At 50.9% G+C, this 15808-nt stretch overlaps 1 protein-coding gene across 1 annotated transcript in view; it reads left to right on the top strand.

Annotated features, from left to right (window-relative positions):
• Positions 1–6282: 6282 nt before the first annotated feature.
• ACSBG2 (acyl-CoA synthetase bubblegum family member 2) overlaps positions 6283–15808 on the top strand; it is a 20965-nt gene continuing 11439 nt past the window's right edge. Inside the window, exons 1-5 of the mRNA XM_039878554.1 lie at positions 6283–6519; positions 9803–9891; positions 10595–10715; positions 12952–13038; positions 14024–14173. Coding sequence (XP_039734488.1) covers positions 6283–6519; positions 9803–9891; positions 10595–10715; positions 12952–13038; positions 14024–14173 — 684 coding nt within the window. The remainder of the gene's footprint in view (positions 6520–9802; positions 9892–10594; positions 10716–12951; positions 13039–14023; positions 14174–15808) is intronic.

Genomic DNA, 15808 nt, shown 5'->3' on the forward strand with positions numbered 1-15808 from the left:
ACAGTTAATGCCCAGGTGCCAGTCAGGTGTGCCATCTTTAGCTCCCACCGGCGGGGGAGGAGGAGAGCTCACGTTTTTCCTTCCTCTCCAGCGTTTGGGTGCATTTGTGCACATTTACTGAGGGTGAAATGATATCTCATTGTGGTTTTAATGTATATTTCCCTGGTTACCGAAGGACCTAGACATCTTGCCCTGGGCTCCGAGCCCGTTTGCCTTCTGACCCAGAAGCCGCCTGCTCCTGGTGTGCTTACCTGCCACCTGTTGGACAGTTTGCCTTCATCTTCCTCATCCAGAGGGGCTCTTCACATATTCTGGGTGCAGATTTTTTGGGGGGTATAAGCTCAGCAAGTATCTTAGCCTCATCGTTGACTCGTCTGGACTTACTACTCTGATGTCTTGAGAAGCAGGCATTCTTCATTTGGTCGTTTCCTTTAAGACATAGCTGGGTTCGCCCTTGGCCTCGTTGAAGAATCACATGGCCTCCACTTACAGCTGCTCATGGGTGCCGAGCTGTTCCCAGGGTCAAAGAGAAAGAACTGTGTTGTGACCACGGGCAAGCTAACCTCGCCGTGTTCTGGTTTTCTTGTTTGTAGAATGGCGACTAGTAATAGATAGTACCTACCTCGGGGTTGTCATGAAGATTAGATGAGTCAGTGCACGCGAAACTTTCAGCACCGTGCTTGGCACATGAAAAGACCCATGCGTTACCAGAGTTGCCTCTTGCTGTTTTATGGGGACCTTCTCAGCCCGACGACACAGGGAAACCTCTGTCGGGCTCCGAGCACTACTTCCGTGTGCAGAAAAGACACTAATTGCGCTTGCTGTTTGCATATTGTGACTGCCTGGTCTAGTCCAGGGTTTCTCGATGTCGATGCTCTTGACATCTGGGGCTGGATAATTCTGGGTTGCGGGGTGCTCTCTTGTAACACGCCCAGCTGCTTCCTATCCCGCAGTCCTGGCACCACAGCTCCTGCTGCCTAGAGCCCCACTCCCCACCAGCGCTCCACGTCCTGCAGTTGTCAACTCAGACGTCACCTCCTGAGAGAGGCCCCCCCCCAGCATGCTGTATCACAGCACCCTTTAGTTGTTACTGACCTCGTTTTTTGTCATCGAGGGAGACCCATATGACACAAAATTCAGCATTTTAAAGTGCACGGCTCAGCGGCGTTCAGTATACTCACAATGTTGCGCGACCGCCACCTCCATCTAGGTCCGAAAGATTTTCATCACTCGAAAAGGAAAGCCCACACCCATGAGCAGTCTGTGCCACCCCCCATGCCAGCTGCCGACGGCCACTCTCTGTCTCTGTGGATGTGTCTGTTCCGGACATGTCACGTAGATGGAATCACACAGGACAGTCGTCCCCCTCGCCTGGGGTTTCACTTTCTGCGGTTTCGGTTACCCGCGGTCAACCGGGAATATTAAACGGAAAACCTGCCCGCTTCACCCCATCACACGGGCACCATCTCAGCGCAGGAAGGTATTCCCACAGGGAGACCACACCCACGCAGCTTTTGTCTCACTGCGGTGTTCTAATTATTTTATTTCGTTACCCTTCCTGTGCCTAATTTATAAATTGAATCTAGCGTAGGTCCGTATGTATAGCAAGCAGGCGGTACGCACAGGGTTTCAGTTCTAGGCACGGGTAAGGCACCCGCTGTGGGGCGTGGGTGCACCCCGGATAAAAGGGAATGCCCTTATGTGTCTGTGGCCTCTGGCTTCTTACACTCAGCACGATGTTTCCGAGGCTCATCCTGTTACTGTCTGAACTGATCTTTGTTTCTTCCTGTGTGTTTCTCCCATCGCCAGCTCCGTGAGGGGTTTTTGTCCCCAGCGCCCCAGTGTACACTGCCTGCACGCAGCAGCTGCTCAGGAAACACCAGGGGAAGAGAAGGGCCGAGGCCCCGCATTGAGCCCTCCCTCCTCTCCCTGAGTGTGCAAGAGAGATTCTTCATGGCGGTTAATGGCGTCAGAGGCCAGGGCAGGCCCCCGATGGCCACGGGTGCCTGGGGACGTCGTGATCTCACACCTGTCACGCCTAGATCCATCTTCTCCTCCTCAGGACATCGCGGACAACTTTGCGGTCAGGCTGCTCGCGTTTTGCATTATGATCGCCAAAGAGATAATGACTCCTCAGGCCAGAGATACACAAGTATTTTCTCATGTCATAAACATGTACACAAATGGTCGCCTTCCTCGTATGTTGTCCTGAATCTTGACTTCTTTATATAATATTATGTCTTGGAGAACATCGCATTGAAGTAACAACGAGTCGATTTGTCTGTGGTTTTTTGAAATTGAGGTGAGATTCACATAACATAAAGTTAACCATTTTAAAGTGAACAGCTCTCTGGCATTTAGCACGTTCATGACCTTATTGATGCAAAATTTACCTCTGTTTAGCTCCAAAACATTTTCATCGCCCCAAAAGGAAAGTCACTCCCCACCTCCCCGCCCCAGCCCTTGGCAACCAGCAATCTGCTTTCTGTCTCCATGGAAGTGCCTTTCTGGACATGTCACACGAGTGGAACCGCACGCCGTGTGGCCCCCGTGTCTGGCGTCGTGTGTTCAGGGTCCGTCCACGTCGGAGCGAGGGTCAGCGCTTCGATCCTTCTCACGGCTGAGTAACATTCCATCGTCTGAGGGGACCCCATCTTGCTTCTCCATTCATCCATCGATGAATGTCCGAGTTGTTTCCAACTGTTGGCTGCCGTGAAGTGTGCTGCTGTGACCACGGGTGTACATTCCTGTGTTCTTTACACAACTCTGAGATATTCTACCACGTGGAGACTCCACAACATAGATCACCAGCCTTTCATACCTAGCCGTTTGTATTTCTACAGTCTTTTTGCTCTTTAAATAGCGCTGCAGTGACCGGCCTTCGTGTGCAGTTTAAATGTCTGTCGGGTGAATAATTCTTTGACGTTTCTAATTTACCTCGGTGTCTCCTCACGTGGGTGGTCTCGGCACAACCGAAGTCTGTGGGAGCAGACGCCCCCAAATATCCAGTGTGGGAGCTCCTCGCAGCTGGCCCTGGGCCTGGCGGAAGGACACCTTGGATGACATTTTTAGTATTTTTTTTTATATTTCATCATAAATTTCACTTCTGGGGGAATAAACAATTTTAGTGTATATTGTACACTTTTTCCCTTTTTAGCTTGCCAAAGTAAACCTTCACTTATAAAACTGATTCACCGTAGGAAAAATTTCTCTTTAGGTTGATAAAATACTATCACCATGGAACACATATTTGGAAAAGTGACGAAGACTTTTTAATGACTAATACAAACGGACATGTTAGGAACAAGACCTATGTCTATGTAGGAAATGGGAAACTATTTGCTAATAAGTCATTTTCTCCTTATATTTTATCTTTAGTAATACCTGGAACCTGAACGAATTAGCCACAGAATATTTTCAAATTGCCCATTTCAAGAAGTACACTTTTTCCATACATAGTCCAGTTCGGATTTTTTCGGTGTACAGTTCTACGAGTTTTGATGAATGTGAGAGCCTGTGGCCACCAACATGGTCAGAAACAGTACGTTTCCATCACCCACAAATTCCCCCAGGATTCCCTGCGTTAGCCAACCCCACTTCCTGCCACAGCCCCTGTCCTCCGTCACCATAGTTTTGCCTTTTGCAGAAAGTCACGTAAATGAAAGTGTAGAGCACGTGGCCCTTAGAGTCTGGCTTCTTCCGTCAGAGTCATGCCCCCGGGGACACGCTCACGTCGTGTCAGGGGTCCCTTCCTCTGCGTCGCCGTGTGGATGTGCCACAGGGCGGTGAGGGGCAGGGGGTGAGCACGTTTCCTCACCTGCAGAATCGCATACGGATTCGGCTCCTATACTCCAACCATTTAAGGGACCCTTCTGGAAAGCCACAGACAGCGCACTCCGTGCACTTCACGACTGCTCTGTGATCTGGCAGCTTTCCAGGCAGACGTGTCGGGTGGTTGAGGTCGGCCTCAGCCTCGGCCCTGCGGCCCCTTCGCCTGTTGTCCTAAGGTCTCCGCTTTGCGCCTTGCAGCCCTGTGAAGAATGTTCTCCGCAGACCGGGCAGGCCTGAAAATCCAACGACTCAGGAAGAGGAGGCTGAGCACCCCGAAGTAGACATTAATATAAAGAAAGGTACGCGGTGGGGGAGAGTGACGCACAATGGGGCCAGGGTTTTCCCTAAGGCGCCCTGGCCGTGGCCGAGGTGCCTGAACCCCGGTCAGGGGCTGCCCTCCACACCGGATGGGGGGGGGCGCAGGCTGCTCTTTCAAAGCCTCATTTGTGTGATCTGTACCCCGGCAGCACTGGTGATAGCACCCCGCTATTAGAATGGTGAGTCCATGCGGGAGGAGCCGTATGTATACATCAGATGTAGTTGTGTATATAGTGCAGGCGTAATAATAGACACACACGTACACAGTGCAGATGTAATTATACGTATTGAGAGTGTAATAATACATATAGTGCAGACGTAATTGTATATATGGCACAGATGTGACAATACATATATACTGTAGACGTGGTAATAACGATTTGCTGTCATCGTGCCGGCACCATTTTACTGCAGTACTGGAACTCGGGAACATCGTGATAAAGGGCCTTCATTCCCTCTCTCGGCTGCGCTTTTCCAAGCGGATAAGATAGTGAGAAGAATAACTTTTACAGTCGTTCTCAAATAGTAATAATCGTCGAGATCTCATTTTGGTCCTTGTGTTGGATTCCCTGGCTGCCGTAACAAAGCCCCAGACTGGGTGCCTGAGACGGCAGAAACTGACTGCGCCCTGGTTCTGGAGGCCATTGGCCCAAGCCCGAGGTGTCGCCGGGTTCTCAGGACGCAGAACCTCCTCGCTGCCGGTGGCTGCTGGTAGCCTCGGTGCTCCGGGCCTTCTACTCTGTGTTCGTGGGGCCTCCTACTCTGTGCATTTCTACGTCCTCCCCTCTTCCGACGACACCAGTCATCGGATTTAGGACCCGTCCTCAATCCAAGGTGACTTCGTCCTGAGATCCTCTACTGGTTTCACCCGCAAAGACCCTAGTTCCAAATGAGATCACTTCCCGAGAGTCTGTGTATGAATTTTTGGGGGACACTGTTCAATCCACTACAGTCATTAAAATACCCGACCAGTATCCAGGTGACACCCCTCCACGAAGCCCAGTTTAAAGCTCTTCCCCACCCCCCAGGCTGCAGGCTGGACGCCTAGAGCAGGGCCGTGACGGAGGCCATGCGAGCAACTTTCAGGTTTCCTCCACGACACTCCCTCATGGCGGCTCCATAGGTGATTGATTGTAAGCTGGTGTGACACTCTCTGCTGATTCTTCTTGTGGAGGGACCTCTACAAACTAGCCTTCCCTTCTGTAGGTTGTTATGGGTCGAATTGTGTCCCCCTCCTGTGGTCTGAATGTTTGCATCCCCACATTCATATGTTGAAACCTACACCCCCACGTGACGCGCTTGGCGGCAGGGACTCTGGCGGTGATGAGGTCATGAGGGTGGAGCCCCTGGATGGGATCAAGGTCCTTACGCAGACCCCACAGAGCTCGCTGCCCCTCCTTCCCAGTGAGGGTATAGTTGGAAGATGTCTATGAACCAGTAGGCAGGGTGTCAGACCTGCTGGCGATTTGACCTTGGACTTCCCGGCCTCCAGAAGTGTGGGAAATAAATGTCTGTTGTTTCGAAACCGCCTGTTTATGGCATTTTGTTAGTAGCCCAAATGGACTAAGACATCCCCCCAAATTCATATGTTGCGCCCCTAACAGTTACCCGGTACCTCATGGCTGACAGGATGAGTCTTAATCCAATATGACTAGTGTCCTTACAGAAAGGGGAAATTTGGACACAGACACACACGCAGGGAGAATACCACGTGACGGTGAAGGCAGAGATCAGGGTGATGCTTCCACATGCCAAGGAACGCCAAAGATGGCCAGAAAGTCGCTGGTCACCAGGAGGTAGGGGAGAGGCCCGGAATGGATTCTCCGTCACAGCCTCTGAAGGACCCAACCGGCTGGCACCTGGACCTCAGAATTTCATCTCCAGAACTGGGAGAGATTAAATTTCTGTGTTTCAGCCACCCAGTCTAGGGTATAGGCACACCTCATTGCACTGTCTCGTTTTGCGCACTTCTTAGAGACTGCCTTTTTTACAAATTGAAAGTTTGTGGCAACCTTGCTTTGAGCAAGCCTATCAGCACAATTTTTCCAGCAGGCTCAGATGACGGTTAGCATTTTTTTTTTAAAGCAATAAAGTACTTGACAATTAAGGTATGCGCATTGTTTTTTAGACACCATGCCACTTAATTCTGGGCTGTGGACCGCTCACGCAGATGGAGAAGTCCTTCTGAGGCTGTCGAGACATGGGCCAGGCCACGAGACCCCAGTAACCATCCCCGAACTTTTTCGGGAGTCAGTCAGCCGATTTGGGACTTACCCGGCCCTCGTATCAAAGAGCACCGAAAACTGGGAAATTCTTAATTTCAACCAGTACTACGAGGCTTGTCGGAAGGCTGCGAGAGCCTTGATCAAGGTAAATGAGTCATTTATTCTTCCTTCCATCTTTCCTTCCTTCCGTCATCACTCATTCATTCATTCAGAATAGGAAATGCATACATACATACAGAAATAGACACATACACATATATATGGTACAAAATGCACAAAGCGCCACAGATACAAAGATTTACTGGTGAAAATTGCCCTCCGGTCCTTGACCCCCACCTTATGGAGGTGGCAGCCACCACTGCTAGTTTTTATGTATCCTTTTGGGGGAATAAATTATGTGTATATATTACATAATTTCTCTATATGCACATTTTTACGCACATGGTAGCATACTCTATCCATGATTCTGCGTTTTGTTTCTTCCCTCTGGCATAGTATCTTTATGTATTAGTTAGCTACTTAAGTATAACAAACCAACCCCAAATGTAGTGACTTAGAATGACAAACATTTCTTATCTCACAATTTCTATGGGTCATGAGTCTAGGAGTGACAGTTGAATATTTCTGGTTCCGGGTCTCTCGTGAGGTGGCAGTCAGGCTGTCGGCCGGGCTGCGTCACCCGAAGGCTTGGCTGGGGATGAAATCTTCACCACCAAGCTTTTCACATGCCCGGCTGTTGGCAGGAGGCTTCAATTTCTTGCTCGTAGCTTTCTCCATGGGTTGTCATTGGGACAGCCTCACCACATGGCAGCCAGCAACCCCCGGGGTGAGTGATCCAAGAGAGTGTGAACCGGACGGGAGCCGTGGTGTCTCTTATAACCTAATCTCAGCAGTGACATGCTATCGCTTCCTCCATATTCTATTGGTTACGCAGAACACCCTCGATACGATGAGGGAGGGAATTACGTAAAACCACAAACGTCAGCTGAGAATCGTCGAGGGCCGTCTGGGAGGCCGGCTCTCACAGTCTGAGAGCCTTCATTGAACAAAATCCATGTTCTTTTCAACAACTGCAGCTGTGCGCGTAACAACTGCAGCTGTGCGTTTCTACTGTTTCTAGCCTTTCGCTGCCTTGCGTGGTGCCACGGCGAACCTCCTTTGCGGAGTGAGTTCTTACAAAGAAAGGTCGCTGTGTGCCCACTCGCAAAGTATGACAGTCTGCGTCATATCATCGAAAATGTTCGTCTTGGCCAGTCTGATAGGCAGAATCCTAAGACTGCAGATCCCAGGCCCTGGTATCTTCATGCTGAGCGCCCTCTGCTGGAGTGTGGATGAGACTTGAGACTTGTGCCTAAGAGTGGGCTTCCCCCCTGTGGTGGTAAAGGTGAAGAGATTTAGCAGATGTCATTAAAGTCCCTAATCGGTTGACTCGGAGTTCATCGAAAGGGCAAGTGCTCTGGGTGGGTCTGACCTAATCAGGTGAAGCACCGAACCAGCGATCCTCCTGCGGGCCTTGAAGAGGCAAACTATTGTGTTGTGGAAAGGGCCAGGGGCAGCAGGTGGCAGGTGGCCTCTAGGGGTTGGGGCACCTACCAAGAAAACGGGACCCCTGTCGTTCAAGCATTAAGGAAATGAGTTCTGCACACGAGTTGTGAGTGCAGGAGAGGACCCCACGCCCCGAGAGGCCACAGCCCGCCGATGCCCTCGCTGCAGCTCCGGGACGTCCCAAGCAGAGGGCCGGACTGGACCGCCCCGGGCTCCTCAGCTGTGGAAACTGAGATCACAAGCGTGCACTGTTCTAAGCCGCCAAGTTTGCGGCGACGTATTACGCATCGACAGACGATGAATACAACGGGCACGTGCTATTGTGAAAGGGCCTCTGCGATAGTTCTGACATTCAGGACATCCGATCGCGTTTTAGCCTCGCCCCAGCGCCCTCACCCGTCCACGATGCCCGTGTGCCCTCACTGCGAGGCTGTGAGGCGGCGCCATTCAGAGCCCTCTGCTTGCCCGGCTTCCTCCTGGCTGCCGCTCCCGCGCCCCAGGCTGGGTCACTCGCCTCTCCTCAGAGATCACCCTCTGGTTCACGCCCTTAGTCGTGGAGCACGAGGACCCTACTCTCCAGACCTCAGGGAGCCAATCAGACATAGGCTGGTTTACCTGCACATTCACAGAGACACACTTCTACAGCGAACGCAGCCTTTCTGTCACTAGGCAGACCCCGTCGCCACCACGTTCTGAGGCATCAACAGGCAGACGCCTTCCAAACACTTACGTTTTCCCTGAGAACGGGGTTGTTGCCATGTGACTGAAAGAGCCAGCAAAGTTAGAGTGACCCGAAATCAAAGGGAGGTCACCTTCGAGTGTCCCGATTCACCCTGAACCACACTCACACCAAGGCTACGCCTTTAAAAGTGCAGTTTCCCCCTATAGGATGTCAGTCTTTGGATGCTTCCGTTATTAAAAATAAAAATAAATTCACGCCCATTAGGATGACTACGACTTTTAAAAAGAACAGAAAATAACAACTGTTGGTGAAGAAGGGGAGAACTGAAACCCTCCCGTATTGCTGGCGGAAACGCAGTTTGACACTTCCTCAAAAAAATTAAACATAGAATTTCCATGTGGTCCAGCAGTCCCACCTCTGGATACAGACCCGAAAGAATTCAAAGCAGAGACTCAGACAGCAATGCGCACGGCCACGTTCACAGCAGCGGCATCCGCAACAGGCAAAAAGCGGAAGCCATTCAAGCGTCCACTGACAGATGCTGGGTACACACAGTGTGGTCCTCTGCTGCGATGGAGTATTATTCAGCCTTAAAAAGGAAGGAGGTTCTGACACCTGCCACCATGCGGATGGACCCTGGGGACACTATACTCAGTGAATAAGCCAGACACAGAAGGACAGATATTGTGCAATTCTACTCACAGGAGGTCCCCAGAGGGGTCAGATTCACAGAGACAGGAAGTAGATGATGGAGCCAGGGGCTAGGGGAGGGGTGGGGAGTGAGTGTGAAATGGGGACAGAGTGTCATTTTGGGAAGATGAGGAAGTTCTGGAGGTAGACGGTGGGGACGGCGGCACAGCAACGTGTGCGTGCTTGATGCTGCTGAGCTGTGCACTTAAAATCAGCTGAAATTGTTCTATAAATGGTATTTCATGCTGTAAATAGTTTGCCAGAATAAAAATAAAATACATAAAAATAAGAATAAATTAACGAGGTACTATGTAGAAGGAGGCAAACCGGTCACTTCCCAATATTCACAAAAGTATCACGCCTGAGATTTTAAACTCAGCACTGGCTTTTCCTCATGCAGCCCCGTGGGCCTTGGAGCATGCTCTCCCCCGTCCCGACTGGCAGATCTCCCGGAAGCAAAACGTCTCTGTGTTTCCGTTTCCTGTTTGTCTGTCTGCTTTTGCCTCCCCAGCTGGGCCTGGAGCGGTTCCACGGAGTCGGCATCCTGGGCTTTAACTCTGCGGAGTGGTTGATCGCTTCTCTAGGCACCATCCTAGCCGGGTAAGAGCGTGCGTGAGTTCACTGTCAATGTCGATGAGCCCTGGGCTGCTCCGGGCTGCGGCGTGAACGGGGAGTTCAGACGCAGCCCCAGGTCGACAGGTGAGACAGACACACAAGCCCATCGACTGACCAAAGACTGGTGTTTCAAATATATGAGGTGGTTCTAGAACTTGGTAATAAAAAGACAAAAAGCTTTTAAATGAGCAAAGAACTTGAACAAGAAACGTCACAAGGCAAAATAGGCGATAAGTACTTGAAAAGATGCTCGATGTCAGCCGTCAGGGAAATGCACAGTAAAACCACAGAGAAATGGTTAAAGGCGAGGCCAAAAGGCTGTGGATGAAGGGAACAGGCGGCTCCAAACCCCACCTCTGGCGTTTGTTATTTCCATGGCACCCGGAACGAGTGACTTCACTGCACCGAGCCTCAGTTTCCTCATCTGTGAGATGGGGTGCTTGCGACAGTTCCGTGAACCGATGTCATAATGACATCACAGGAGCTGCCACTTTCATCACCACTATCATTTCTGGTTTTGTTGTCAAGTCGTGGGGGGAGGCGAGCTTGTGCCAAGGCTGCGAACTCAGAACTTGCCTGCAGACCTTCCCCCTCCCCCCACTTCCAGGACATTCTCCCATTAAGGAGTGTGGGTGCGTGCGTGTGCACGCGCGTGCGTGCCACATGCATGTGTGTTTTCTTTCCCCAGGGGCCTGTCTGTCGGTATCTATGCCACCAACTCTGCAGAGGCTTGTCAGTATGTCATCACTCGTGCCAAAGTGAACATCTTGCTGGTTGAAAATGACCTACAGCTACAGAAAATCCTTTCGGTAAACCCCTGCCCAGTGCTGCCCTCCAGTCTCCCAGGGGATGGGAGGGCCCAGGCTGGTGTCTTTCTGCTCCCAGGGGGGTGCTATCAATCAGGCGGGACTCGCGGGCTCAGGCTCACTGAGGGTCCTCCACAAACACGTGGGCATAACAGGCAAGGCTGCTTTTGGGGGCGGCGAGGCAGAGTGGGGAAGTTTAATTTCCGAGTCATGTTAACTTAATTTCCTACTCAGCCTCCATTTAAAAAATGTGGTTACGTATTATTTTATGTACAGTCCACTGTTATTTTTCTTTTAGAAGTACGATTATTTCGAGCCTCGTAATTTTCTGCATTTCTGCAATGCTTTTTCTTTCCCTTCTAGTTCTTTCCTGAGTCCGCCACCTTCTGGTTCACCTCTCCCCAGTGCCTGGCCCCCTCTCCCCTCAGCGCTTGTATGTTTGCTTTGTGTTCCTCCTTCCTGGCTGCGTTTGCTTCATTAAGTTGAACTTTATGTTGGTGTGTTGGCTGGCACATTTCCCTTCTTTGTGGTGACTTTTCTTTGTGTACGCTGAAATTTGACTCCTGTCTTATTTCTTTTTTTTTCTTGTAGTAAATTTGTACGAACATTGTAGAAACTTTTCCAATTACTTATGTTCGAACGAGCTGCAGTTTTCTGAACCAGCTTTTGGCAGGAAGATGCTAAAGAGAGGGGAGTCCCGGGAACTTGGGGGGTGACACTACACGGCCACATTCACCACCTAGCCTAGGGACCACTGTGACTGTTTCTTTAATACATCATCACTTTCGAGTATTTCTCCACTTTTTAACATCTCTGGAATCGAGATGTGCCTTGCCGTCGATGGTATCTTCAGATCACCATTGGCCATGTTTCCCCGCATTTTAACACCTCTGAAATTAGTGCAGGTTTTCCAGACTCCTCGGTGAATTAAAGCACGTGCTGCCAGGCCTCCTTCCAGCTGGCCTGGTTCAGGACAGACTTCTGCCTCAAGCCTTGAGCTTATTTCTCCCACGATGCTCTGTGCTCCCTCGTACTTCTACTATGTCTGTTTCCTCTGGTCATAGCAGACCACGCTCGGGGTGGCCGATGAGTGACAAGCGAGGTGCTTCTCCACCTTGCCAACAAAGACCGGCTTATGATCTGGGTTTTTCCACTCTTAGAAATGCCACGTGCCCCGTCCTTCCCCCGGTGCCAACCTCACTGCTATGGCTTCTTGTCCCGGCCTCTGGGAAATTTGACCCCACGTGCATAAAGCAATATCTGAATTATTTCTCTCTCACAGTTTCACCGAAAGTACTGTTTGTGGGAGACTTCCGGTTCTGGTCACTCTGTATGGAAGATGCAAAGCCAGGCTCCTGACACGCTCCTTCCAAACTGGGTGTTCAGCCCCATTTGGGAATCTGATTCTGGGCGCTACTCATGGCTCGTGTCCTCCAACTTGGCAGTGCTGGAGGAAGCTTCCCGCCTCCTTCAGAATAAACCTCAAACTCCTCACGCTCACTTTGGCCACCTGGCCCACTCCTCCTCTCCTCCCTCTCCCTCCATCCCCCCGAGCCGTCCTGGACTTTTTCTATTCCTCAAACATCCCCAGCTACTGCCTGCTTCAGGTTTTTGGGGAGTGTGTTCCCTCCCTCTAGAAAACTCTTGTCCGGCTGTGACAAGCACTTCTGTCATCTTTTCTCTCCAGTCCACCCCAGAGACTTGGTTACAATTGTAATGAGCATAATGGATGTTGGAAGTGACTTTCTCATTGGATTGCCTAGCAACGTCGTCCAGGCCCTGCTTTGTACGAACAGGGCACAAGCATCCTGCAGCCCTGGTCACCTGAACTTTACAGTTCTAGGTGTAGGTAGAGAGTTTTGAGCCTGTCCAGGTACCAGCCACGTTCATGGAGGATTTTTGTGGCCTGACTCCAACTAGAAGTTTTGCTGAATTCTGGCTGCACAGTGCAAGCTGCCAGGTCAACCGCTCGGTACAGCAGAATTCAGCCTGAGACATGCGGTCTCAGCGAGGCTGATGTCGTCATCCACCTTTAATTGTTGGAGGCTACTGATACCCACCACAAAGAACCTAAAACCAGATGCTTTCATGTCAGTCAAGACAAGGAGTGATGTTTCACAGAAAAGAAGAGAGGGTGAAAAGAGGCTGAGGTTGCAGTAGGAGACAGCTTAGGACATGCATCCACCTTTGTCTTTCCTAGGGCTGGTTGCTAGGAGGCCCACACTGAACTTTCTTTCAGATTCCACAGAGCAGCATAGAGACCCTGAAGGCCATCATCCAGTACAAGCTGCCAATGAATGTGCACAATAAAGACAACCTGTACTCTGTAAGTGTGAGAGGGGGCACAGAGCAAGGGGAGGGCCAAGCGTCTCTAAGGGAAGCAAGATGGCCTCAAAGTGGAGGAATAAGGAGGGGACCGGAAGGGACAGTGGGAGATATGAGAGAGGAGAGGCTGGGCCTCACAGGAAGCCAGGTCTTTGAGAGAGGTTTTGGGGGCGGCAAAGAAAGATAATTCGTTGGTTCATGTAGCTACAATCCAAGGTGTAGATTTCAGGCATGGCTGGAACTAGGGGCTCAAATGTGACCCAAGGTGCATTTTGCCCTCTTGGTTTCTAGCCTTGCTTTACCCTCCTAGTCCTGAGAGAGTCCAGTGGCTCCTAGGGTTACAGCTCCACGCATTCAGGTCCAGCTAAAGATCCAGCTAGAGCCCGGATCTTCACCGTGATTGGACCACCTGAGGTCACGTGCCCAGACCCAATCCAATCATTGTGGCCCAGGCAGATGGCGCCCTCTGCCTTAAACCAATCAGGGGTGCCCTCTGGAGTAGGGGGTGGAGTCAGCCCGGTTCCCCTGGTCACCAAGAAGTTCCGGGTGCAGAGTGAAATCTGCGAAGGCAGAGATCAAATATCGAACTCCACTGTTCTACGAGTTTTAGATATCTTAACTCATTTACGGCTTAGAACAATCCAAGGAGTTGGGTCCTGATATTCTTGCCTCACGAACGAGGAAATCAAGGCACGGGGAGTTTGAGTGGCCCGCCTGGGAGTGGAGGAGCAGGCACTTGTGCGCGGTAGGACGGCGAGTAGCATCCTGGCGGCCATGCCCTCGACGCCGGCAGCAACCTCCCAGTTGAAACGACTGGCGATCTTAAGCCTTGTCGTCTGGCTGAAAAATCATGCTTTAGGAGAAGCTGATGGGACAAGATGGGACGCGGGGGGCGGGGGGGTGGGGGGCCACGGGAACTTTGGCGTTTTGGCGCCACTTCTCGCACCCGCGAGTCACCACGCTCCGCTTGTCTTGTCTTTCCCCAGTGGGATGACTTCATGGAACTGGGCAATAGCATCCCCAATTCTCAGCTGGACCAGATCATAGCAGGGCAGAAGGCCAATCAGTGTGCCGTGCTCATGTACACTTCCGGGACCACGGGCAACCCCAAGGGGGTGATGCTCAGCCATGACAACGTAAGTGCTGGCTCTGCCAACAGTGACATCACAGTCCCTTCGCTCTGGGCAGTGGCCTTCGGGGTGTTTTGGTTCTTGACCCACAGGGGCAGGGTGGCACCCAGGGGTCTAGCACGCAGACCTTAACCAGCAGGGCGTCTGGAGTCTTGCAGTCACTTCTAAGGGGGCAGCAGAGAGCAGGGGTGGAGATCGGGGACTTTGGAGTGGACCTGGGTCCAAATCCCGGCCCTGTGACCTTGGGCAAGACATGTAACGTCTCCAAGCCTCAGTTTCCTCATCTGTAAAATGGGTGTGATGTAATAGTCCCTGCGTCGTGGGTCTTTCTGAAGATGAAATGAGTTAATATTGGTCGAGAGCCTAGAGCCATGTTTGGTAATTAAATAAGCATGGGAAAGAGCAGTGACAGTTCCGTGTTTGGGGAGTAAAGCGGGAGCTGGGGTTTTGGTTCCCTCAAGGAAGGCTGCGTGTTTGGGGGACACTTCTGTATGTCTGGATGAAGTCCAAGGCTGATGGTAATTTAGATCACTGTTAGAAAAGAGAAGGGAACACACGCTAAAAGATTCCCTTTATAGAAAACCCTAGAAAATGCAAACTTATCCACAGGGACCGAAAGCAGGATCAGCGGTTACCCAAGGATGGGTAGAAACCTAGCGACACGTGGGAACTCTGCGGGGAGATGAAAATGTTCACTGTCTTGATGGTGGTGACGGTTTCACAGGTATCAACACATGTCAGCATGTGTCAGATCATACCCTTTAAACTGTGCAGTTCATTGTGTGTCAATTATCCCTCTATAAAGCTGTTTTTTTTTTCCTCAAAAGAATGCAACGGTAACAGTTCACTTCCGTTGCACGATCACTCCATGCCAGGCGCTGTTCTGAGAGTAGTGTAAACTTAGAAAATCCTCGCAGCGATTCTGTTGACTCGATCAGGTGGATGCCGTTTACGGATGAGAAAATGGAAGCCCAGAGAGGTTAAGTCACTTGGCCCAGGTCACACAGCAAGCGACGCAGTGGAGCCAGGATTTGAAGCCAGGCAGGCTGGCTTCACAGTCCGCATTTTTAACTACACTGTAGGTAGACATGGGGAGCGTGTAAAGATGTCCAGAGATGCGATACAAACGTTTAATGTAAATAATGCAGAACAGTACACAGCACACAGTGATTTCTGTTAAAACTTTTGAAAAGGCAGCAAGCAACATGTAAGCTTTAAAAGCAGAGAAAAATCTGGTGAGACATGCACCCAACTGACAATGTTGGTTCCCCTCACGAGTTAGAAAGATTGCTAGTTTTTAAACGAAGTGTTTCTACCTTCTGAGAGCTTTTCCCTCCAGTCTAGCTAAATAATTGCCAGCACACTGGCCTTTGCCCGGCTGTTCCCTCGCATGGGGGTCTCTTTCCCAGAGAGCTACATGGCTTCCTCCTTCAGCTCCTTCCAGTCCCCGCTCAGACATGACCTCCTCTGTGAAGCCCTCCCTGATTTCCATGTTTAAAATAGCAGTAATAAACAACCTCTGGCTGCTCTTCCTTCCTTCCTTCCAGATCCTTCCTTCCTTCCTTCCTTCCTTCCTTCCTTCCTTCCTTCCTTCCTTCCTTCCTCCCTCCCTCCCTCCTTCCCTCCTCCCTCCCTTCCTTC

This window comes from Pteropus medius, unplaced genomic scaffold, assembly GCF_902729225.1.
Source record: "Pteropus medius unplaced genomic scaffold, Ma_sr-lr_union100, whole genome shotgun sequence".
Taxonomy (NCBI): Eukaryota; Metazoa; Chordata; class Mammalia; order Chiroptera; family Pteropodidae; genus Pteropus; species Pteropus medius.